General features: G+C 40.0%; 1 protein-coding gene and 1 pseudogene across 7 annotated transcripts in view; one reads left to right on the top strand and one right to left on the bottom strand.

The window, feature by feature from the left end:
* Positions 1-26,630, top strand: part of Asb3 (ankyrin repeat and SOCS box containing 3) — an 83,741-nt gene that overhangs the window by 9,301 nt on the left and 47,810 nt on the right. For 4 of the 7 annotated variants that reach the window (XM_005391025.2, XM_013517555.1, XM_005391024.2 and 1 more), the window contains 2 exons: positions 2,279-2,491; positions 13,992-14,150. In XM_005391025.2, the coding sequence (XP_005391082.1) occupies positions 2,296-2,491; positions 13,992-14,150 (355 nt within the window). In that variant the 5' untranslated portion in view covers positions 2,279-2,295. Of the gene's footprint in view, positions 1-9; positions 240-2,278; positions 2,492-13,991; positions 14,151-16,128; positions 16,496-26,630 lie in introns of those variants that run through there. The other 3 variants (XM_005391023.2, XM_013517558.1, XM_013517557.1) reach the window with 3 other exon arrangements.
* Positions 21,240-22,829, bottom strand: LOC102029667 (annotated as a pseudogene).

The following is a 26,630-nucleotide window of genomic DNA, read 5'->3' as shown; positions in this document are numbered from 1 at the left end:
ACGCCGGGCAGGCCGGCGCTCCCTGACCGCTGCTCCTTGAGGACCCGCCCGGCCTCCGTCACCGCGCGGGCCGGTCCGCGCGCCCCTCTGCAGCCTCGGGGCCCCGGCGGTCGGGTGGTTTGGACCTGGCGTTTGTCCTGTGGCCGTGGCGGGAGTGCGGCCCACGCTGACTTGGTGGACTAAGAACACCTGCCCTAGGCGTTGCAGAACGGGGCAGGAATTTTACATAGCTTATTTAGGTGGAAGCCCTTGACACAGTTGAACTTGACGCGTAACCCCTTACGTGCCTTTCGTTTTCTCTGCAGCCCTGACGGAGGAGCGCGCGCGGAGTTTGTAACGCGGGCTCGGGAGCTTTGGAACAGGCCGGGGAGCCCGGCTGGCACGCTTCCCACCGCTGGGCTGCGCCCCAGCTCCCCGGGTCGCATCCGCTCCCCTCGCTGTTCCCTTTCACCGTGTGTAAAAGGGGTACCACGTCCTACTCAGTCTATGTCCACCAACTGTCTTGTTCTAAGTGAACATACTTAAAGTTGCCTTCAAGTCTGTAATTTGTTTTGTGAAACTTTCATGTAATTGTCTTGGGTAGAGGTTAGCATGGCTCAAAAAATTACAGTTTCACATTCAAGATCCTCTGAAATTTGGCCTTCAGCTACTTCTGTAATCTGGTTTTTCTGCCGTTCTTTGTGGACCTAATCCTGTCAGATGAACTGTTTTGTAGTCACTGCTCTTCTTTACCCTTGCGTATTCATCTCCGGCTTCTGGTTATGACTTCCGTCTAGAAATGCTCTTCTGCTCGTTGTGCCATTTTTCAGTCTTCCCTGTCTTTTAAGGCAGAACTCATACGCCTTGTCACAGAAGCAAATTCTCCTTTGGTTTCTATGGCTTTTAATAGCTACTTCCCGTATGCATCTTTTACCTTGAATTATGCATATTTATCATTTCTATGATAGTGTAAACAACTTGAGATAGAATCTATGTTAGGGTCATCTTTATATATTCCCCATTACTGATCATCTATTGGTGCTTAGTAAATAATTGCTAATTGAATAAGGGTTTAGTAAATAAACGTTTTCACTTAATCTAGTAATGGACCAGTTGATCAGTCATATCTAGAACTAACATCAGCTGTTCGATCTCCTGTAGAATCAACTTTTGTTATTAATTTACAATGGGCAATGTTACATCCTTTTTTAAACCTCTTTTCAAACTTTTCTTTTCTGGATAAGTTAATTACATTTGTGGAACATTTTCTGCCTGTATTAGGCTGGACATGTTGGTCTTTTCCGAACCACCTCCTAACATTAGAAAAACTCAAAAGTGAGATTGGTATATTATTTCGGTGGATTTTTAAAATTTTAAAGAGATAAAAATGATACAGAATTTGAAAACAAGATTGTAGGAAGTTAACAGTGGTTAATATATTACAGGGGTTGGTATATTGTTGAGAAGGACTGTCTTTTAGGAGGTAATTATTTCCCTGAGGATCCAGAATCTTATCCCAGCCTGCTTCATAGTGTCACTAACCGATTATCTCTGTGAGAGTTACGCGCTGAGAGCCATCTTGGTCCTCACCGCAGGGGAATTCAGAGTGAGCATCGCGGGGAGATGACGAAGCTGCTGCTGCTGCTGCTGCTGATGGCAGTGATGCGTAAAGAGCTGTCTGGGCTGGAGTAGGACAGCGGGGCTCCTCACTCGGGCTGCTGTGTGTAGGTTTCAGTATAGTACTCAAGTGGCGCTATGTCCTTAAGGATGGAGTATCTGAGCGTTTAGTCCCTTTGGAAGGACCACCTGGGGCAGGAGAACTAGAGTGACTCCGTGGTTGTTGACAAGCATCCATTCCTCCTCTTCTTCAGCCTTTGGGTTTACCTCAGGGGCTATCCATGGACATGGAGCATTTGGGTGGTTCTGTCACCCTCTGTGGGACAGAGCATGCGCTAGGGACTAACTACAGAAGTTTTTGCTCTCTTACCAATATAGCTCCAAAGGGTGTATTTTGGTGGGGTAGAAACAGGGGCAGAAGCCTGCTGGAAAGAGCCTCTCAGACATTTCCAGAGGAGCGAAGAACACTTAAAGTTCCCTTTTTAAAAATAAAAACATTCCAAGAAATACTGATTTGACAGACTTCCTGGTTTAGGCTGTAGCAGAATCTATGGCAGGGCAACCCATTTCTCTGCAGTCATGGGAGAGACACTGGACAGGCCCACTGGGATCTGCTAATCTCTAGGAGTGCAGTGTTAGCGTTTTATTGACTATGACATTATGTTTCCACCTTGTTTTGTAGACTGGTCAAAAAAAATAATGGATTTTACAGAGGCTTACTCGGATACATGCTCTACGGTTGGACTTGCTGCCAGGGAAGGCAATGTTAAAATCTTAAGGAAACTGCTCAGAAAGGGCCGAAGCATTGATGTTGCTGATAACAGGGGATGGATGCCCATTCATGAAGCAGCTTATCACAACTCGGTAGAATGCTTGCGGATATTAATTCATGCAGGTAAAGTAAGTTCAAGGTAGGGGAGGGTGTGTCTGCAAGCTGGGTTAACAAAACCCAAGATGGTAATGCATGGTAGTATTTTTGTTGTTGTTGTTTGTTTGTGTTTTAAGAAAGGGTTTCACTCCCTAGTTCAGACTTGGCCTTGAACTCACTGTGTAGTGCAGTGTGGCCTCAAACTTCTGACAGTCCCCCAGCCTCAGCCTCCCTAAGTGCTGGGACTTCAGGTGTGCATCACCATGCCTGACTACATGGTAGTATTGATTTCTCTTTCTGTAATCCTAAAATAACTGCCTTACCCTTTAAGGATAGTAAGATCACCTGCCTTAGATTATATCAGTGTGGTGTTTCATCTATAATCACTAAATACTGTTCTTTATGTTGAAAGTGCTTGTGGCTGGCTTATTTTGATTGACTGCCCTAGGTGATATGGCTGAAGTAGTTTTGTATTTTGATTGAAGCATTTACTGATTATATTTGTTCTTCCTTTTCCAAACAAAAGTAGCCATGATACTGAAATTTAGGTTGAGTGTTTTGTATGAATTAGTCTTTTAAAATATTTTTTATTTTGTTTTTTTTCTTCCGGTACCAGGAATCAAACTCATGACCTTGCGCTTGCCAGGCAGGTGCTTTGCCACTGAGCTAAATCCCCAGCCCCTAAAATATTTTTTAAACCAGATATGATGTTGTATACCTGTAATCCCAGCATATGGGAGACTGAGGCAGGAGGATTGCTTTGAGTTCAGGGCCAGCCTGAACTATACAGTGAGATTCTGTCTCAAAAAACAAAAACAGAAAGAAAAGAAAAAACAAAAACAGCTCCCCCACCCCTAACATACTTCCAGTTGGGAAACTTTCCACTTACTTGGACTTCATATCTGCAGATGGTTATGGAGCACGGGCCAAAGCCTGCCTCTGAAGTGCTTGTACTCCTGTCAGGAGAGCCAGCGGCCAGTACCTAAACAGCTCAGCAAGGTCATTTCCAGGGTCTGTGGGGAGACTGAAACTGTAGTGGGCCGGAGTGTTGTGCTGTGCACTTGGGAACCGTCCACGGCGGCTGCGCCGTTGGTACCAGAGTCACCCAGCGCCACCGACTCGGTGTTTCCCTTGGCAAAGCCAGTGACACGTGACCAGCATCCCCGCCCCAGCGATGGGCGTGGTCTGGAGGAGAGGGTCTGATGCTCCGGAGAAAGTGGGTGGGGAGGCCCCCCAGGTGATGGAGCTGCGCTCTGTGCGGGCCCTCCTGCCGGATGATTGATGTACACTTGTTATCTAGTGTGTGCAGAACTGTTAGAGACTGTGAGATGCTTATCCTCCCTTTACTCGTGGAAAGGCAAAGCCTCAGAGAATTTGACTTAGACCAGTGGCGGCGGACCTTTTCAAGGTTTCAGTAAACAACAGCCTGCTGCAGCGCGCGTGCTATGTAGGTTTGCTACCACTAACTGGTTACCTGATTTGAACCCTTGCCTCTTTGACTCCAAAGCTTCAGTTTCTTTTCCACCACACCACGTTTCCAACATTTAAGTGAAGTAAACATGTATAGCATTTAGTTAGTTTAAACTGAGGTTGAATGTAACATTTCATGTTGTAACCCTCGTTGTAACCCTCTCCTGTGTTCATTGAATAAAGCAGGTGTGAATGCATATTCCCTGCTGTGTGCTTATCACCAAGTACGTGTAGACTTCTGGGTCCAGAGCTCATCAGAACTACGAACTCACTGCTTTCCATTGGTTTCGGTAGTGATTTTTTCTTTCCTTTTTTTTTTTAACTAGAAAAAATATACAAATGATCTTTCCTTTGCAGTGCTAGGGATTAAACCCAAGGCCTGGCACAGCGAGGCAAAGCGCTCTATCCCTGAACTATCCCCCTGCCCCCACAGCAGATGAGCAAAGGCAAGGTTAAACTCTCCAAACTGTAGTACAGGAGGTTTGTTATGACTACTTTAAAGTGAGATACTACAGAAAGAGTCTTTCCAATTTCAAAAGCTTAAGGTATGTTTGCAGACGAAGTTAACTGTGAAGTTTCACAGTTGAGTCCTCAAGCTATCTCTAGTGACAAAGACAAGAGTTTGTGTGTTTGTTTTTAGTCTAACAGCTCATTCTAATATGAATCTTTGCCCACATCAGAATAGTGTATTTTGTATGTGTTACAGAATTTTTTTTCTTCTACTTGCTGAGTGATCCTGGGCATACTTTTAAATGAAGGTGTTTGAACTGGTGGTTCTAATTCATCTGTATTTCCTTTAGAAATTTTGAATATGAACTTTGTCGTTAATGATATCCTTGTTTTGAATTTGATGCCTTTGGAGGATAAAGTGTAGCCATACATAGCTAGCTGTGTGCCTCGCTGTTAATGGCGAAACAGCGTTTTCACTGTACTCACTTGGAGTTCACCGTTATGCGTTAACTTGGGGTAAATTTCTGTATAGTGTGTGTACAAGGCTTGGAATAGGAGTAGGAAGATACGAAGTAGGATTTTCAGAGGGTGAGAAACAGGCATATCCAGTATTTTAGGAGATAGTGGCCATTTTGGGCTCAATCTTTGGTGAATCTGGTTGGTATGATTTAATTTAAAAATTTCAGCATGATTTAAATTCTACATTGACCAATGAGGAATGCTGACTTGTTTTATAAAGTGTAGGTAGCATAAAACTACATGTGAGGAAGTGTATTTTTAAAGATTTTTAATTACTTTTTTCAAGTTTAAAATGGATAAATAAATAAGTTAATCTTTTGTGGTGCTGAGTTCCCAATCCCAGGGTGTTACACATGGTGGGCAGGCATCTTTCACTGAGCTACACCCCAGTCTTGTTTTTTTTAAGTGATATAAAAATTGTACATTTTTTATTCTTTTAAAAATTATGATTATTAACATATACTGATAGTACAATATATTTCTTTGTGATATTTTTATACATGAAAATATTGTACTTCCATTGCATCCATTTTGCCTGTTACCTTCTTTATCCTCGGTTCTCCTGATCCCTTTCTTTCCAGATTATCCTACACGTCGTTTTCTTTTGTTGTTGTTTCTTGTTTTTGTAGAATCCAGATGCAAGTGAAACTTGGTGCTTGTCTTTCTGAATCAGGTTTATTTTGCTTAACATCGTAATCACCAGGTTCATTCATTTTCCTGCAAAATGACATGATTTCATTCTTTTTGGCTAAATAGTATAGCCAAAATATATTCTTTGTATATATACAAATTTTCTTTATCCATTCATATGTTGATATGCATGTAGGCTGATTCCATAACTTGGCTGTTGTGAATAGTGCCATGATAAACATGAGTGTGTAGGTGTCTCTGTTATATGCTGACTTTGAGTTCTTTGGGTATAAACGCAGGAGGACATATAGCTGAATCATGTGGCAGTTTTATTTTTTGTTTTTTGAGGAATCTTCATACCGTTACCATAGTGGCCATACTGATCAACATTCTCATCAACACTGTATACTGACGGGCTCTTTTCCGCTTTCATCTTTGCCCGCATTTTTGGTTTTGTTGATAATAGCATTGTATCTAGGATGAGATAGACTCTCAGGGTAGTTTTGATTTACATTTCCCTGATTAATAAATGATAGTGTATATTTTTTCATATAATTATTGACATTTATATTTTTTGAGAAATGTCTATTCTGCGCATTTGCCCATTTACTGATTGGATTATTCTTTTGTGTTGAATTTTTTGAGTTTTTTTTTTGTATTCTGGATATTAGTCCTCCGTCAGGTGAATAGCTGGCAAAGACTTGCTTCTTATTCATATCCTCTTATTTCCTTTGTTGTGTAGAAGATTTGAAATCTGATATAATTTCACTTGTGAATTCTTGCTATTACCTCCTGTTCAAGAAGTCATTGTTTATACCAGTATCTTTTATTGTTGCCTTAAGCTCATTGGTAGTTATGGATCTGTTAGGTTTTTTATACCCTCTTAGTTCAATTTTGTGATTATTAGCACATACTGATAGAATAATATATTTCTACAGATTTGTTCATCTCTAAATCTTCTAGTTTGGCATATAATTTTTGAACAGTTTAAAGTACTGTACTATAGTCAGTCTATCTTTTAATTAGAGAATTCAGACCATTTACATTGAGGGTTATTATAGAAGAATATATGCGAGTTTTTCTTCTACTTGTTTTGAATAATCAGTATTTATTTTTTTCTCCTTTGACTATTTTACAGGTTTGGTGGTTTACTGAATTAGTTATCTTAGATTTTCTATTCTTCTAATAGGATTTATTCTTTTCCATGCTCCTATAGTTGTGGTTTTCTTGCTTTGTGTAGGATCCTTTTGAGTATTTTCTGTAATGCTGGTTTAGTGGTCATGATTTCCTCTTGTTTATGCTGTATGAAGAAGCATAGTAATATGTTGAAGATTCTTAGATAAATAACAGCATAGTGAGTAAGAGTTAATGGTCACCGAAATCTAGGCTGCAGTTACTCTGCCACTTCTTTGGTGTGACTTTGGACAGGTCTTTTAACTCCTGAGTGGTTCATGCTCTTCATTTATAAAATAGAAACATTATATTGTTCCAGGTTAGGTCAGAAACTCTGGGCCTTTCTTAATTCCTTTTTTCTCACATCCCTTGTAACAAATCAGTAAATCCTTCTGCTTTTGTGTAATAGTGCTTATGAATATGTATTCATACATGCACATACACAACATCAGGCATTCATTACTACCGTTAAGAGCCTGGTCTGAGCCATATGGTCTCTTGCCTGGCTTGCTGCAGTAGCATGATAACAGATTTTCTGTTTCAGCCTTGCTCCCTCCCCTTCCCACTGCAGGTGACCTAGAACATCAGTTACTGTTTTTAACTGTATCAGACCATGACTCTGCTCAGAACTCTGTAAGCGTTCCCCATGTCATTCTGAGTGGAAGCACTATCGCATGGCCTTTTGTAGTCTACATGCAGTGTAATTAACTGTTGTTGTGTGGATGGATACTTTATTTATTAATGTTTTGCTATTATAAATAGTGCCTTAATGAACGTCTTTGTAAACATGTCTTTGTGCACATGGGTAAGCATTTTTGTAGGATGGAGTTTTAGAAATGAAATTGCTAAAGAAGTGTATTAATACAGCATACAGTGTATGCTGTATTAAGGCAACATTTTCTGGAGAAGTAGAACCAATAGGAGAGAGAGCGCGTGATAGAAAGATGAAAGGGTTTATGCTGGGAACTCGTTTATGTGGTTAGGGAGGCTAAGATGCCCTTGTACTGTCGTGCAAGATGGAGAACCTGGGAAGCTGGTGTGCAACTTAGCTGAGTGGCAGGGCCTGAGAACTAGGGAAACCACGAGGAAACTCTTAGTCTGAGGCCAGAGGCCTGAGAACTGCGGGGGCAGAGGGAGGACGAGAGGGGCATTTGTATAAATCCAAGTGAAGGCTCAAGAACTGGGAGCTCTTACATCCAGGGCTGGAGAAGGTAGGTGTCCTAGCTCCAGTCCCTGGAGGTCCGCCTTCTCTCCTGTTGCATCCTCAGTGGATTGCGTGGATAGCCACCAGTCTACTCAGGTCTACGGATTCAAATGTAAACTCTTCCTGAAACATTCTCACAGACACACACAGAAATAATGTCTGAGCAGCTATCTTGGCATCCCTTAGCCCACTCAGGTTGCCACATAAAATTAACTATTACGTATGTACCAGCTTAAAATATTGATAGTCGCTACTCTATTATATGCTGTCTCATCAGGCTCTTCGGTTATGAGTGAAGGGAGCCTCGTCTGAGCTAGCTTACGTAAAGGGACTGTGGTCGCCTGCGTAAATGCGAGGTCTGAATGGTTGGTCTGTGCAGGCACTGCCGACTCCAGCGTTCACAGTGATTCAGGAGGGTCTCTCAGTCTCTCAGCCCGCTGTTCTGTGTGTTGGTTTCATTGCCAGGCAAGATTTCTCTTTGGAAGCTCCAGACTTACGTTGGCTTTAGAGAATTCTTTGTTTTCTGGACACTGATCCTTTGCTGTTAAATGTATTTCAGATTTTGTACGTTTTCTCTTATTTTTTTAATTGTGTGTAATTTCTCTGTAATGCCTACAACCCTTTCTTCTCCATTGACTTTTCCACTGCATCTTGTATGCATGACAGGTTTTGCACATAGTAAGATTTCCAGCATTGTGAAAATTAGTTTACATTTAGCTTTGCTTAGATTTCCTAAATAAAACTTAATGAGGTGATACAGTGTAGAGGTTTTGACTGTATAATCTACCAGATATGGGTATGTTTCACCCTTAGGATCAATCCTGATCTCTTTTGTTTTTTTTGGCAGTAGTGGATATTGAACCTAGGACCTTTGCTCGAAGTTACATCCCTAGCCCTTTTGATTTTTTGAGACTAGGTCTAAGTCGCTCAGGTTGGGTTAAATTTGCTGTCCTCCTGTCTCAGCCTGTCAGAGTGCTGGAATTACCTGTGTGTGTCACTGGGCTCGGCTGATCTTAAATTTAAACCTCTCTCCTCTACAGAAAACTGTATGGTTCTGCTTTTTCTCATAGGGATTCGCAAAAAACAAAAGTAGTAATCTACTACCTACTACCACTATTACAAGGACTAAGGCAGTTTGTTATTCCCAAGTAAAAGATTTCTGTGTCAGCAGACATAGGTGTGGTGTTGCAAAAGTGTTCAAGCCTACTCTTATCACTTCTGCACAGATGGTTGGCATTGTTCCAGCTGAGATGACCCCAAACCCTCAGAGTGTAAACAGGAAAAAAATTCACAAGTTGTTACAAAAAAGTAGTTACAAAAAATTTGAAGTACTTGTTGTGCCCCTCCATTAGGAAATCTTTAATGCCCTTGCCATGTAAAAGTTTTTGTAAATAGAAGCAGAAACGCTTTTCATGAGAATAAACAGGTTTAAGAAATTAAAAATGGTGCAAAGGTCATTTTTTCAGGGTTGTCAGGCAGGAAGAAAGTAAGGGAATGGTAGCTGAGGGTCCAGTATGCCCTGGATAAGGACTGTTCTTTAGTCAAGCTCACACATCAGTTTAAGGAAGGCGTTGATCATTGGGGCTTCCAAAGCTAGCTTATAATGAGTGCTGGCAATCTTGAAATGATATTTTGAAGACTTTACCAATTTATAACAACGCTTATTGTGGTACATAAATATTGTAGTGATTACATATCTATCTACACTTAAGTATTTTATAAAAATTTAAACCACGTAATTCTGGTGAACCCCTCTGAGATTTGAGTCAGCTACTTCATACTTATTTTACGTTAGAAACTTGAGCCTCAGAGAGTTAAAGTAATTGGTCCAAAGTGTAACCTAAATTGTAACTGGCAGAGCCAGGACTGCAGCCTAAGTCTTCTTTTTTTTTGGTTTTTGGTTTTTCTCCGGTACCAGGAACCGAACTCACGGCCTTGCGCTTGCCAGGCAGGCGCTTTTGCTGCTGAGCTAAATCCCCAGCCCCCTGCAGCCTAAGTCTTACAACCCTGTTAACTTTCTGGTCCAGTGGTTTGTTTTCTGTTTTTTGTTTTTTCGTCTTTTTGAGACAGTGCCTTGCTATATAGTCCAGGCTGGCTTTGAGCTCACTTTGTAGCCCAGGCTGGTCTCGAACTTGCAATGATCCTCCTGCCTCAGCCTCTTGAGTGCAGGGATTACAGGCATGCGCCACCATGCCCGACTTGGTCCAGTGGCTTTAAACTTAGCTAAATATATCTTTTATTGTAGAGGCAAAAATCTTTCCAGATCTCAAGTTAGTAGTAAATGGATTTCAGTATTCCTTATCCCAAGAAATGACTTTTATTTTCTCTGATTCATAGGTAATTAAGTGAGTTTTGTTTCTCAGGAAGGGTGTATAGGAAAGTAGCTAAGGTTGGTGGCCTATACTTAAGTGGTGGGAACTAAGCTCTATTTACTTGGGAAATTTTTCCAGAAATTAGTTGGAATTTTTCAGTGTGGGGAATTTCTCTTCCATTTATTTGTTCAATCATTCGTTTCTGCATGTGGATGCATGGATATTTATTTTATATTTTGAATTATAAGCCAATACAGTAATCCTTATGATATTTCTCAAGTTGTGTTGCATTTGAATACCCTTTTGGATTGAATTCTGTGTCCTTTTTACATTGTTTTTTTTCTTTGAGCACCTTTTAAACTTTCTGAACCTACAGTATGCTGCAGGCCCATTTTGCATATTTCCTATTCCAAACCTAGAATCAGCCATTCTTATAAGAGACCTAGTTTCTTTTGTTGGAGAATGATGTTCAAAACCAAGATGTATGAGTTTGATTCCTGGTACAAAAAAACCCAAAAAAACAAAAAGCAAGATGTAGGGGCTGGGTGTGCTCATTGCTACTGGAGTATTTTTTTGCTTTTAAACCCTTGTGCTTATAGGTCATAACCCACATATGTAGTTATTTTTTTGTGTGGCCATCTATACCTATATGAAGTTAGCACTTAAGTCATATGGGCTTAGACTGATGGCTGGACTCTACGGCCACATTCTAGGTTCATTTTAGCCTTCCCTTGTTTATATGTAGCACCCTTCTCTGGTCTGCAGTCTGTTCTGTTCAGTTTTAGTGCATGCATGTATAGTAGTTTCAGGATTGTTTACCTCTGTAAGAAGCATCTTTACTACATATAGTTTCAATGCAGAGCTCCTTTTTTTTCAGTCTTACCATTAGTGGAAAAAACATTTTTCAATGTTATATAAGCCAACATCTTTTAATTTCCCTTACTCTATAGTGAAGTTATGACATACATTTGAAATCTTTTATCAGCATCTTTTTCTCTCTTAGGATCCCTCTTCTGCCTACTTTCTGGTTGATTAAAAAAACCCTATCAGGCACAGTGGCACACATACGTAATTTTAGTCATTTAGAAGGCTGAGGCAGGAGGATTGCAAGTTCAAGTCCAATTTGGATAATTCAAAGAGATCCTGTCTCAAAATAAGATAAAAAGGGCTGGAGATGTAGCTCAGTATTCGGTCACCATGGGTTCAGTCCATAGCACTGGATGGAGACGTGTGTGTGGGGTAGGAGGGCTACATTTAGGTTCACAGTTATAATGCTAGTATTTATTTATTTATTTATTATGGAAAAAAGTAAAACTATATTTCAAAACAAAGTAATAGAATAACAATAGTTAATACATTGAGTATTGTTTAAAGTAGTTACTCAGAGTACAAGATATAGTTATAAAAAATTCTCTAAAAGATATTAACACAAACCTTTTTTTTAGTGAACTAAGAGAAATTATTAGTATACCTGTCTTGTATTTTTTTTCCTTTCCATTTCTTCATTTCCCCTTTCCCCCATCCTAGTTCATTTTTCATTTTGAACAATTTCTTCCCATTTCATAATATCTGTTATACATTTTGGACCTTATTTACTCTTTCAGTTTCTCAGGGAGGCAATATGATGTTCACCCGTGTGTCTGGTTTATTTCACTAATGAGTATGGTCTCTAGTTGCCTCTATTTGCCTATAAACGTCTCAAGTTTATCCTTCTTTATAGCTGAGTAGTATGCTATTGTATAAAGAACTTGATTTTTTTTGTCCATTCCTCAGTTGATGGGCATTTGGGTTGTTTCCAAGATACAGCTCTTCTAAGCTGTGCTACTATAAACATGGGTGCACATATATTGCTGTAGTATGATGTTTTTAAGTTTTCTGGGAAGATACCCAGAAGAATAGCTGGGTCAAATGGGACCTCTAATCCTAGTTTTATGAGGAATCTCCACACTGATTTCCGCAGTATTTGCACCAGTCTACACTCTCACCAGCAGAGAAGGGTTCCTTTTTCCCCACAGCCTCTCCAGCATTTGTCACTGGTTTATTTCTTGATGATAGCCATTCTTTCTGGGGTGAGGTGGAATCTCAGTGTTGTTTTAATTTGCATCTCTTGAATGATGAATGATGTTGAACATTTTTGCATATAGGTATAATGCGTAGTGTTTAAGTGTCCCAAATTAAATCTCATCTTTCCCTTCCAAGGGAAAACTGCTTGGCTTTTTTTCTAGTACAGTGCTGCTGTGGGTCTCCTACTTCCCATCTGTCCTCTCTCTTAGTCTCGTTTTGTTCTCTTGGCTCCTCTGTTCCCAAAGAGGCACCCTCCTCTCTGCATTTGTGCCAGTGCCTGTTATTTTGCCTTTTCAGCTTGAAGATGTGGTTTAATGTGTAAGTCTCTCGCAGTGCTTGTCTTGTGTATTTTTCTAAATGTTGTTGTAAGTGTCCTACCCCATTCTCAGTAACATGAGTCACTTTACCAAGTGCAAAGCCAACAAGTGCTCTACTGGCATTTTTATCAGAATTGTATTAAATTTATTATTTTGGGAAGAATTGCTATCTTTATAAAATTTCCCGTTCAGGAACTTTACCTGTATAATTTATCTGTATACGTCTGTGTGGTCCTAGTTTTTCATATAATTTGTATCCCTAGAACTACAAGGTTAGTACATGAAATAATGACTCATGCCTAACTCATCTAAGTAAACTACTTTGAATAAGGGCCAATTTCTGACTGGTGCCTGAAGCACTGTTTCTACCCTGACTGTGATTTAGTTGTGCGTCCTGTAAAGTTGGAGGCTCTTTTTTTTTTTTTTTTTTGCAATTATAAGCTGCTTCTTAAATACTATGTCTTAGTCTCCCTGTTTTATCAGTGAGTTATAATTGCAAGAATCATTTAAAATATACTACTGCCTTATTTTAGTCAACAGCATTTTTAATTCTGGTATTTCAAGAAAATATTTTTAGAAGTTTCATTTTGTTGTGTGTTTTCTTGTTTTGTTTATTACTACTCTCATAATGCTTTCACTATTCACCTTAAAGTCCATCCTTCCTTTATGAGCTTAGAATTTTACTGTTTTTTGGAAGCAAAGCTGAGAAAGTCAGCTCTTAGTATTATCTTTTGCTGTGGAGTTTATAAATTTTGATAGAGATATTTACATAATTTGAATGTTATCAGAAACTTCAGATTTCATCATAAACACACTTCCAAGTTAACTCAAGTTTCTTATAAATTATATGTAACTGTTTGATTTCTTTGCAGTGTATTTTATTCTTTTAGAAGCGCAGTCTTCATTTACCAGTTGATTATAGGTTTACTTTAGAAAGAGAGTTTTAAAAACTATCTTTATGTTATTAGTTGGGTATAAGGAAGTAATGCTAGAAAAAAGACCATTTCCCTCATGAATATTTAGAGGTAAATTTAGAAATATAACCCAGCTTATTAATACAGCAGGAGCTCTTGCTCAAGCAGATCTTTGTTGCTGTACCCTCCTCAGATCTTGCTGCTGCGGGACCTTTGAACTTCTGTCACCCCCACCCCGTTAGGAGAAGATCAGAGTGAGCGGCAGAGTTTGTGTGGGTAGGGTGCTAAGAGCTGTTCATACTGGGAACCCTGTGGAATCTTCCCATGATTCTCAAAGGTTTTAAGCTGTGAGACCGACCCGTTATAAATTACTTACTTTAGTATTTCATCAAACGCCTCCTATAATCTTTGCTTTCTAAGTCAAAGAAACAAAAGCGAGAATCTTCTAATTGGTGGGTTTTTATTCTTGCACAGATTCACCTGACGACTACATTAAGACAAAGACTTTTGAAGGCTTTTGTGCGTTACATTTTGCCGCAAGTCAAGGACACTGGAAGATTGCACAGATTCTTTTAGAAGCTGGAGCAGACCCTAATGTAACTACTTTAGAAGAAACCACACCATTGTTTTTAGGTGATGTACGCTATTTGTAGTGCAGATGCAGTTGTTTGTTATTTTGTTAGAGAAACTGTCAGACTTACCATATGTTCTTTCGCAAATGTACTACTACTTCTGTGATTGTGAAACTGAAAAGGTGTTTTTAAAGATTGTCTTCTTGTTTTCTACCCTGGTGTGGTAACGTCTGGGACTTAAATGTTGAGAGTTGCAAAATTTGTTTTGAATTGTATTCATTTTATTGTTAGCTTAGTTTTAAAGACTAGTGATTAAATTATAGCAGTATTTACAAGGTTACCTGTGAATATTTTATATTTGCTTTTTTTCGTTAGTATTAAAAAATTCAGAAGCTTTTATGGGAGAGATCACCAGCTAATCTTTTAATGCCAGTTAATTTGTTGGCGTCGTGGATCACTATTCAGACTTTCACAGTTACAGGTTTTTAAATTCTTTAAGGTTGATGGCCAAATTCTAAGTGGCCATGTCTAATAATTGTCTTCTTTTCTTTATTTTCTCTCTTCTTCCCTTCATTACATGTCTTTAGGGACATTTTATCTCATGAAATAAGTGGAACATGACAAATTATGAGATTAAATAATTTGGAATAGAATCTGCATATCTAGAATACAGTTTTGGTCCTATCACATATAATTTGAATGTTTGCTTACTTACTTTATACTTATTTTTCTCACTTGTAAGAGTGATAGTGCCTACCTAGTCTTTATTACTAGGCTGAGAATAAAATGAGATGTTTATGGAAGTACTTTACTTTTTTCTTGTCAATTTAAATATTTAAAAATTCTGTGTGTGGTAAAATTCACTTTTTTTAGTATAGCGGCCTATGACATTTGATGTATGCATAAGATTCTATAATGACAGTAGTTACGGTATAAACCTTCCCATCACCCCAATTCCGTCTTACTTTTTTTGGTACTTGGTGTTGAACTTGGTCTTGGGACCCTACCCATGCTAGACAAATGCTCTGTCGCTGAGCTACATTCCTAACCCTTTCTGTCTTTTATGGTGAGACAGCGTCTCACTAAGTTGCCCATGCTGGCCTTACTTGGGATCTTCCGCTGCAGCCTTCCTAGTAGTTGGGATTACTGGCGTGCATCATAGTGCCCAGCTTGCTTTTTTTCCTTTAAAGACAAAGTTTCATTTTGTAGTTCAGGCTGGTCTTAAGCTCACTGTGTAGTCCAGGCGGGCCTTGAAATCATGATAACCCTCCTGCCTCAGGCTCTGAGTGGTGGCATTACAGATGTGCACCACCATACCAGCCAGAGGGCTATTTTTTTTTTTTTTTTTTGTATTGCTGCCTTCATTTTTATTTAAATACAGTGATCTTTTAAGAGAATAAACAACAAAAAACTATACCACAAATATCCTATATGAATGTAAACATGCATGTCTACTTCATAATTATGCAAAATGAACTTTAGGCACAAGATTTTAAATATCATTAAATGAGACAGTGAACTCAAGATAGAAATAACAGAGGCAAATAAAACACATTTCATAATGCTTCAGTTGGTCTTATCTTCCAATCTACTGGTTAAGGCCTGGGTTTCAGAAATCCCACATTCCTTGCCAAATGGTAATATCCAGTTTGGCTGTAGCTAATATATATATATCCACATAACAGACAAATAATTCTCTTTCAAAGTAATGTGATAAATACATCACACACACACATACAATCCCTCTCTCTCTCTCTCTCTCTCTCTCTCTCTCTCTCTCTCCGCCCCTCCTTCTCTCACTGTCTTTTTCTTTCTCTCTTCTGGTGAACCACCCTCTGAAATAGGGAAATAAGGATTTCAAGTTTTCCTACCACTGAAGCACACCATACATAAGAACAAAAAAGATTCTGCTACAGAAATGAGTGGCATTACTATAAATCTGTTTCATTCATGCTTCCCCAGCACGTTTTACTAAGGCTTGCCATGGCTCCTCGGACGTCGGATCTAGTCTTTCCACCTGGCCAAAATGGCTCACGGTGCTGAGACACTGTATAAGGGCAATCTAACAGTCTAGTAAGAAACTTCAGCACGGATATACTCAGCTTTGTCCAAATGCCTGGGATGCTTTTTCTATGCCTCACCTCTCTGTCTCCTCCCCAACAAGCTATAGGCACATGGACGTCTAGTCCTGTGATGGTGGTTCTGCTATGAAGGAGCTCATACCAGCCAGAGCTCAAGTAAGAAAAGGGTCAGCTTGTACTCACAGGCCACTCCGCGTGGGTCAAAACAGGAAGAGTCCATGCAGACAGAAGCTACAGAACCCTGGACTGGGGCCTGGAGTCCGAGAGGGGGCAGCAGGAGAGGCACAGACGCAGGAGGAAACCGTCCAGTTTAGCTGGCGTGAAGGTACCTGTGAAGTCATCTGTCGGGCCACACTCTTGATTCCCAAAAAGAAAAAAAATCCCTTACTCTACTGGAAGACAGAACCACGAAGGCAGAGCTGTGCTAGAGAATAACCTGGGCGGGACAGATGACAAGGGAGAGAGTCTGGTGCTCAGAAAGCGTGATTCACCAAGCCTAGTGCCACATACAAGTATTTCCTATAGAAGCAAACATCTCAACGGGCCAAAAACCACAGTTCCATCTACATAAGTCAAGGCTTGGGGATTGTGGGTAAATAGGTGTTTTAGTTCAAGTTCCTGGAACCTGCTTCAATTTGAGCAAGTTTAGAGCAGTGAAAATAATTCCCACAACCAGCAACAATTCAAATCTCCAATCGTGACCTTTACCTTCCCTGAGCTATCATTACCGCAGAATTATAAAACAATTTTCAATCAATTCATTATAACTAAGTTCCTACCTGCCACGGAATCCCCTGAGCCCTCAGGATGGGCGAAGACCCACCACAGGAACTAGCACGTGCCCACCGCCTACACGGGCAGCGCCGCGGGCTGCTGCGAGGCAGCGGCTCCCCCTCCCAGTGCAGCTCACTGGGGTCACTACGTGGATGCCGCTCTCCCCACGGCCCCCATCATGGACCGTCCATTTCCTGTTTTCCTCCACTAGCTGGGGAGAGGCCGTCTGAGTGGAGGAACGGGAGGCAGGAAAATCATTATTAATGTCTCGATGCCCACAGAACCAAAGTAGATAGGAATTTCTTGGGACACGTTCATGCAAACTAGAGGAATAGGCTGTTCCACACCGATCATGGGACAGTCACCGCACAGCCCCTCGGTGTGGGACACTCACTAGTGATCGGCTCCCAGCAGCCTGAGATTCATTTGGAAACTGCGCACTGCAGAAGGCAGTCTGTGACTTTCTTCTAGTTGTATATAAAAATTCAAACGAGTCTAGGAGTGAGGCACAGTGGTACAAAATCATGAGCAGAAAGATCTGATCAGAGAATGTGCTCATCCCGTGCTGCAGAACTCCTGTCTAGGTTTTGGTTTTTGGAAATTTACCGCTGGCTCATTTGTTCAGAGAGGGTTCCTTCACACCTCTCTCCCACTCCTGCCCCGTTCCCGTCCTGCTAAAACTCACTACTCGAAGGACACCTAGGATGGGTCCACGTGGAACTAAAAGCCTCAACAGAACTGAGTCACATGCATCAGCACAGTGGCTGCTGGCCCAGTCTGCTCACTCACTCGGCCTAAAGCATCTGGGGACTGTTGGGATCTGAATTCTAGCCGGAAGTACCTAGTGCTCTTGTCTTTTTGAATCCAGTAAACATGCTAATGTGCACTATACATTGCATGTATAGAAATCTCTGATTCTTACAAGTGAAGTTCGGGGGAGGGAAGATGGACTGGGTACAGAACACTGGTGGTGCACCAGCCATGCGCCTCCCTCTCCTGTAGATAGGGGGCTGAGCCAGAGCATCCTCAGTGTGCAGCCCGGCTGACACTCCAGGGCTCCGCTGAGTCCACCTCTGCCCGGGATTGTCAGGCTGCATCGGAAAACTTCCTTACCATGTTACGTCGGCAGTTCCAAGTGGCTGTAACACGCTTCGGGGATGCAGCTTGGGGCCTCCCAGAGGGCCATTTTTAGTGAGCTTCCCCTTCCAACTTCACCGCTCACAGCTGCTGATCTGTGCTCATCCCTGTAGTCCTCGCAGGTTGTCATATACTTACATGGCATAATACAGTGTGTAACCTTTGAGATTGGCATCTCTAACCTAGCCCCCTGCTTTTGAGATTCGTCTATTGCATGTATCAATAATCCATTCCTTTTTATTGCTGGATAATACCCCATTATGTGGTGTCTCATTACTGAGTATAATTACAGTTGACCTGAAATCCAAGTGTAAAGAGTTAGAAAATGTATTACTGCACTGTTTATAATGGAAATGTCTTCCCTACGTAGAGTTCACCAACATTTAAGTAAAGGTGAACTTTGGAAGGGAATTTTTCAGTTTGATGGAAGAAGGAATTAAAGTGAGAAAAGTCCATGAGAAAGGGAAAATTCAGGAAGCATCTTTCTGAGTAAAAAGCATCCTCCTAGAATTTTTTTTTTCTAACACACAGTTTTAGAATATGTATAGATGTGTGTGTGTGCGTGTGTATGTGTATATATATTTAAAAAATTTTTAATTTTTTTTTTTTGAGACAGAGTCTTACTACAGGCTGGGCTGGTGGGGCACTGCCGCCTGTAATCCCAGTACTCGGGAGGCTGAGGCAAGAGGATTGTTGTGAGTTTGACACCAGCCTGGGCTACAAAGTGAGCTCAAGGTCCCCATGAACTGCATAGTGAGACCCTGTCTCAAAAAGACAAAAAAAAAAGAGACAGGGTCTTACTGTGTATTTCAGGTTGGCCTTAAACCTACTGCAGAGCTCAGGCTGGCCTAGAACTCACTGTGACCCTTCTGCCTCAGCCTCCTGAATGCTAGGATTACAGGCAGGTGCCGTCATGCCTGGCTGAAGTTATGCTTTAACCAGAAGGCAGTGTCCTTGTTTCTCCGCCTCTTCCTACTTTTATCTCTTGACCATGCTTGGTGCATGTGAACACAGCAGATACTCTAAGGCTAGTTTATAAAACTGCTTTCAAAATGTAAAAATCCTTATTTATAGAACATAATGACTTTCCAGTGAGAATCTAGCTAATTATTTTGGAATTTATTTAGTGTTTTTCTTCGTTATTTATTAAAAAACATTAATAAAGTAGAAACTCAAATTCAACTCAGTTTGACTTCATAAAGCAATTTCTGTGGGAACTACACAGCAGGGGCTTTTGACTTTCGAGAGATTATTTTTCAGTTTTTGTTCTTCTGAGCCTCTGCTTATTCTGTGTAACCTTCAGTGCTAAACATAGCAGTAATGTTTAGTAAGAACAAAGTGTTTTACAAACAGATGACGTGAGCCTGCCTGTTTCAATATTTGACTGTGAAATGTGTCACAGCATAGCTCACGTGGCATGCTCTTTAACTCTGACTTCGTGGGTAGATTCCAAAATTGAACAAGCCATTACATGACTTACTTTTCGTTGGTATCTTCTTGGATAAGTGATCATTCATGAGACTATTTTTTGAGGTATTAAGGATTTTGAAGTTTAACATTCATATATCTTAGTATACATTAATATTATTTTTGGTATTATTTTTAAATTGTTCAACTGAAAGATTATTTTCCTTGAAAATATGAGTTTGAGTTCTCTCAGATCAAAAGTATGGGGATCATTAAAAGTTATACTTAAAATGTATTATTTTTATGTTCATATATTTATTTTCAACTGTTTTTACCTATTTTGATGTTGCTTTTTAAACATCATACCTTTCTCTTTTAAGAGTATTTTTTAATTACTTAGTGTAAGAAATTATGAAGCTAGTATATTTATTAGCCTTGTTTTACTTTCATGTAATGAAATATATATAGTCTATCATTTTTGTCATATTTCATTGATAAATCTCTGGCACATAAAGATAAGGAAATCAGTATCATTATATTCTTTTTTGTTGTTGTTGTGTTTAGGAGAAAGGGTCTCACTTTGTAGCCCAGGCTAGCCTTGAACTCAGGGATCCTCCTGCTTCTGCCTCCTGAGCGCTGGGATTACAGGCGTGCATCTCCACGCCCACCTCTTGTATGCTTATGTAATGCTCTTTTTCTTCTCTGTCTTCCCAACTTTTGTCAGTTACTTTGTATTTGCATTGTCAGTGGAATTTTGCTTCCTGTTTTGGCCTCTTAAATACTTTATTTTATTCTGAGTCCTGTGGCTAGATAGCTTAGAAATTTAACGCTGGTTATTTCATTGATTTTTTTTTTTTTTTTTGCAGTCTTGCTTGGTTTACTAAATTCTTTCTTTAATAGAGTCTTTTAAAAGGACCTTTGGCCCTGAATTCTTACTTGTTCAAAATTAAATATTTTATACTTGAACAACAGTTTGCTTGGGTACAGAATCCTTGAGTCACATTTTTTTTCCTTAGGAATTTTTTAGGCCTGGTGGTGCTCACTGCAGTCTCAGCACTTGAAAGGTAGAGGCGGGAGGGTCACTGGACAGCCTGGGCTATAGAAACGGAGTTCAGGCGGGGTGAACTACAAAATGAGACTTTGTCTCAAAGAAGCAACGCGCCTGTGCGGCTTGGAGCTCAAACCCAGTCTTCACATTTGTAGGCCAGCATTTTCTCACTGAGCCACGTCTCTGTCTTTCCTTAAGAACTGTTCAAACGATGACCCACTCTGTTCTAGAGTGGAAAGCTGCGGCCATACCGTTTTTTCCCTTCTCTCGTGATGATGTCTTTGCATGTCTGCATTTTTAGCAGTTTTCTCTGAGATAGGATGTACCCTTTCAGTATGTGGATCCATATTTTTTTATTTTAGTAAATGTTTCTGGAATTATCTCTTTACACATGGTCTGTTCTATTGTGATGATGTTCTTAGGCTCACATCATGTTGGTTATTGTATCTCTCTATCATTTGCGCCTAATCCTTTCACTCTTCATTTTCATTTCACATTTTGTCTTTCTATTTCTTTTCTCTTTTTTTGGTACCAGGAATCAAACTCAGGACCTTGCACTTGACAGGCAGGTGCTTATACCACTGAGCTATATCCCTGGCCCCTCAACATTTTGCCTTTTTATTTTTTTATTTTTGTCTTTTTGAGACAGGATTTTGCTATGCAGTTCAGGCTGGCTTTCAGTTCACTTTTTGTAGCCCAGGATGGTCTTAACCTTGCATTGGTCCTCCTGCCTCAGCCTCCCGAGTGCTGGGGTTACAGGTGTGCCTCACCACGCTTTACGTTGTGGCAGTATTTTTATGATGAGAATTTTGTTTTTCATTTATTGTTTTTCCTCTGTCTTCCCTTTTTGTTGTATCTCTGTATGGGTTTGTGTTGGTTGTCCTGTGATAATTTATCTTGGAAATTACGTTGCTTTGACCAGCTGCTTTGAGGTTTATATATTTCTTTTTGCAAAATATCTACTAAGGTTATTTAATACACAACCTTTCATATGTCATTTTGGAAGTCCTTCATTATAAAGATAATTCTTTTGTCTGATGACAAACATCGGCCACAGTCATTACTCTGGACCTCCACGTTGGATACACTCCATTTCCTCTTGAGATACTAGTTTCCTTGTGTACTTCTGAGGTAGCGTTTTTATTATTTCTGCAGTGTCTGGTGGACCTGGATGCATCAGCAACTCCGATGATTTACTCCCCTTCGAATGCTGTGAAATTACAGAAGAGTGAGATGGGATTCCTGCTGATCTCAGAGCTTCTGATGCACTGGGTTTAGGACTGTCTCGCCTGTCAGGGAACCTTATTAATGGTGTGTGTGGCTGGGCTGCCTGGACGTCCCGGCTGGCAGACGCCGTCTTGCTGCTCATCATGACCCTGGGAAGGGGCAGTTTCTGAGGAGGTTTATAGTGGGAAGGAGCTAAAGGCACACTCCATACTAAGCTGGCATTTTGAGTGAGTTCATGTAGCTTTTACCTTTGGCCAGCCAGTGGCGATGGGCATGTGTGTGTTTTTGTAATGTAGTTTTCCTTCTGTGCTAACAGAGACAGACTGTCCTCACAAATGCGGTTTCTTTATATGATTGCCTGTTTAGATCTCAGTCTTGATGTTTGCACCTTTTCCCCTACTGGGAATTAATTCTGTACAGCGTAGGAGGAGTGTCTCACCTGGGAGAGGTGTAGTTCACTGCCTTTTCCAAGGTGTGCAGGTGGGTCTTGCCCACTTCTCCCTCCAGGTACCCAGGACTGATCTCTGGGTGTGTGGAAGCTCCTTTACAACTGCTTTTGGTTTGTTGTTCAAAACCCTACAACTAGGATGAATTCTAGTTTTGCTAAACATGGAGAGTATTTGTATTTTCCTTTCTGATTTTAGATTAGTTGGTTTTAAATGATTTTTAAGAAGACTAAGTGGAAATGCTTGTTCCTTTATCAAGGTAGTCTTGTCTAAAGAAGACTTTTGGCTGAACTAGTGTGTTTAGGGATAGAGTTGATTTTCATTTTGGTCTGATCTTATCCTGTTGAAGACTGGTAACAGTTTGCAGGTTGATAGTCAGTTTGTGAATAGTATTGAGTAGCATCGTTATCTAAGTAATGCAATTATCCCTTAATTCTTCATGATTATTACTGCCATTGGTCAGCTAATCATAAAGAATTATTACTAGTTAGTGTGCCTGAAATAGAAGTATTGCACCTAGGTAGACTGGAGTCCTTAGGATTAAGAATAGTTGGCCTCGGGGGCTGGGGATTTAGCTCAGCGGCAAAAGCGCCTGCCTGGCAAGCGCAAGGTCGTGAGTTCGGTTCCCGGTACCAGAGAAAAAACAAGAATAGTTGGCCTCTGTAGTTTTCTTTGGTAAGGAACCCTCGAAGTAATTATTTATTTCTTGTAAGTGTTCATATGGATCATACTTAACAGAGTTGGCTCCAGGAAAGAGAATCCTACAGTATGAATGCCTTCCTAACCCGAATAATTACTCAAAGTTAACAGAACGTAGTATGACAGCCTTAGAAGACTGGGTTTAGGGATGTTTTCCCTTCACTCTCTGCTGCTGGGAAGACATTGAAAAATAAGCAGAATCTAGTGAGATAGTAAAATTTATGTTTTTTCTTCAATACTTGCATGTGATTGAAGTATTGAAGATGTATTTTTTGGACACACGACCAATGTCTAATTGGCTATTAGACTTCTCCCTGTCCGTCAGAAATCATGACACATGCTAATGACAACATGTGGAATTGCGTGGGGTGTTCACACCGATGGTTCTGTTATCTTTCTAACCTGAGTTTTACCCATGAGGTTGTGGTTTTTCTCATCAGAATATATCTTTAAGATTGTTAGTGGACATAAGGAAATTAGTTAGGCAGAAGTGTAACTTCGTTTTAGAAGAAGATTTTCTTCATATCAATAAAATACCACATTTTAGACTACAGTATAGTGGCCATGACATATATTTGGAATTTATCTGAATCTGTAGAGAGTGGTTTGACTTTCTGTATCTGTCCTTGATGTAAAATCCTTACTTTATAAAAATTTTGGTTATAAGTGTTAGCTGTGAAATAATAAACTGGACAGTCCTGGTAACTCTGTAACATTCTTGAAATAATGGAAAATTCTACCTCCTTGCTAGTCACATGGCCAGAGCCAAGGGAAATAAAAACCCTAGGAAAAAATTCTTTGTCTTTGTTGTGCTGTTTCTTTTCCAGTACCACCAGATGTCAGTGTAAGCACATGACCAGAGAAACACTGCCGTACGTAAATGACTTAAGAGCACTTTTTTTGGTCCATAAAAGAGGCAGTGAGACAAGTTTTACATAAACGAGGTATACAAAGGAAAGACCCTTTTATTGTAGAGTTGTATAGAAATATGAAGTGCGTAATGGGGAATAGAGTGCACATAGACCTCAGAAAAGCATAAAAATTCATACATAATTCAGCTGTACTAATAGAGTGCATAGATGATCTCTGGGACTCTGAGGAATCACCATTCTAGTGCCATAACTAAAGGAGATGGCAGCTTATTGTCCACCCTGCCGCTTTTTTTTGTTTGTTTTTTGTGTAGTCCGAACTGGCACTACACAAAACTCGCTCTGTGGCCCAGGCTGGCCTCAAATTCACAGCGATCGCTCTGCCTCAGCCTCCCAAAGTACTGGGATTACAGGTGTGTGCCCCCAGGCCTGGCTGGCAGCCTGTTGTTAAACTGTTCCTTAGGCCTTATTGACTGGGGTTGGTGTTACTGCTCTCCTCACTGTGATTTGAAATTGGCACAGATTATCTGTGGAATACCCAAGAACAAGTAGGCAGGTTATGCATTTTTTCAAAAGAGCATTCAGTAGGCGTATCAGGTAGGGCTCACTAGAGGAACAGATTTTATGTATATGTATTGTATAAAGGATTTACAAGGTAGGCTTACAGTGGCGCCTGTGGAGTCAGGGGTAGAAGATCCGGAGAGCCGGTAGATCCAGTCGGAAGTCAGAGGCCTGGAGCTCGCTGCAGAGTCCTGTGCAAGTCCATATTGGGAAGCCAGAGGATCTATGTTGGAAGCTGAGAGTCTGTGCTGGAGCCTGGAGGTGGACGTCTTCGAAGGGTGATGACAAAGACTGGGGCTCCTCCGAAGCAGCTAGCGCAAGACTTCCTTCTTCTTTCGCTTTTTATTCCATGCACACTGCTAGCCGAGTGCTTGATGCCACCCTCACCCAGGGTAGGTCTGCCCTCTTAAGTAAGTCGGTCCTCCAGACACACCCAGAACTGTTCTAAACTAATCCACTAGGTGTTTCTTATCCCATCCCAGTGGGATAATTATATTTTTAAAATGTCTGTCTTTTAAAAATTCATTCTTTAATAAATGCTCTATTAAACAGTCATCATTGTTTACTATTCCTGGATTTAGTTCTTACATATATACACATGTACATCCATGGCGACTATATTTTTCCCTGATGAAATCTTGTTTTCAATCCATGTTTTCATAAAAACTTCATCTAGTTAATGTGCTGCATCCAAAAACTGAGTTTTAATTTGGCCAAAAGTCATGTGTATAGCTGGGGTAGGGGGTATAGCTCAGTGGCTTAAATGCTTGCTTGGCAAGCCTGAGGTTATGAGTTTGATTCCCGTTAGCAAAAAAAAAAAAAAAAAAAAAGTCATGTGTAAGCCAAAGTTCTTACATTTTTTTTGTTTGTTTTTGAAAAATTTGTTTCTCAGAATGTGTTTTCTTACATTACTTTTTGTTTTATCTTACCCTTCTTATTTAGGAAAAGTAAAACACTTGTTTCTTAAAAAAAATGGTTCCCTAGAAATTATTATAGGAAATCATATTCTTATATCAATTTTGCTGTCTTGAACTTTTGCACTTGCAGTTACCTTTAGTAGTATAATAGATACTTGAGAGGGTGCCATTCCTACCTCAGAGATGGAGGTTTTCTTTTTTTGTCTCATCTGAATGGAGTCCTGAAGACAGTATCTGTTTAGAGTTAGCTGCACAGGCAACATGGCATATTTTTAGAAAACGTGTATTATGGGGTGTGTAATGCCCATGTTTATTTTTTAGGAGTATTTCTATTGACTGATTATTAATTTTATGAGTTTTATTATATTAAACAGTCTATACTTAACAAACTAAAATACCAATAAAACATTACATTTTTAGTATGCAATAAGTGTAGAATAGGCGTCAACATTTTTATCAACTGTTTACCTGCCTACAACATCTCAAAAATAACACCAGAAATAAATTCCTATTTAAACTACAATGAATGGGGCTGGGAATATAGCTCAGTGGTACAGTGCCATCTTAGCAAGCACAAGGTCATGAGTTTGATTGCCGGTTCCGAAAGAAAAAAAAAAAAACTACAATGAAAATACAAACAAAACTCCACCACAAATAATCTTTGCTTCAATGACTACCTCTAAGCTAGTCTTCACACATGACAGCAGCATGTTTTGTACACAGTTTGGCTTACACCGACGCATGTGTACTTAGCTTTCCTTTCTTGTTTGGCAGGCCATACTTGTCTCCTCTCTTCCTCCTTTGCCAGGTGTTTCCTATTCTATTATAGTGTCCACTTAGCATGAAAATGAAATAAAAATAAAATATCAAATATATACTGATTGTTTAGAATAAACATCAACATTTTCTACATCAAATGTTTGTTTACATACTTAATCTAAACAATAACAAATAAATTCCTGTGTGAACTACAATGAAAATACAAATAAAGCTCTACCACTAAGGTAATCTTTAGTTATCACACCTAAGGCAGTTTTCGCACATGACAAGAACATGATCCATACGCAGATACTGCTTACATGGATAGCACGTGTTTTGTTTTCCTGTCGACTTCGGTAGGACATACTTGACATCTGGCTGGTCTTCTTGTTTTCTTCCTGTTTTCCCCTGTCTGTTCATTGGTCGATGCTCCAGAATTCTTTTGAGGAGTTCTTTGGGCAGATATATACTGTTCTTCCTCAGTTGTAATTGATCTCTTATCAGTTCCAGTGCCAGTTCTCTGAGAAAATTTCTTTGTGATGTTTTGTGGTTATTGTTTTCTTGGTAAACTGTGAGACTGTCTATGCCTGACATGTTCAGTGTATGTGCTGCCGAA

The sequence above is a fragment of the Chinchilla lanigera genome, unplaced genomic scaffold (assembly GCF_000276665.1).
Source record: "Chinchilla lanigera isolate Chin_1 unplaced genomic scaffold, ChiLan1.0 scaffold00040, whole genome shotgun sequence".
Classification (NCBI taxonomy): domain Eukaryota; kingdom Metazoa; phylum Chordata; class Mammalia; order Rodentia; family Chinchillidae; genus Chinchilla; species Chinchilla lanigera.
This window is presented reverse-complemented; position numbering and strand designations above follow the sequence as displayed.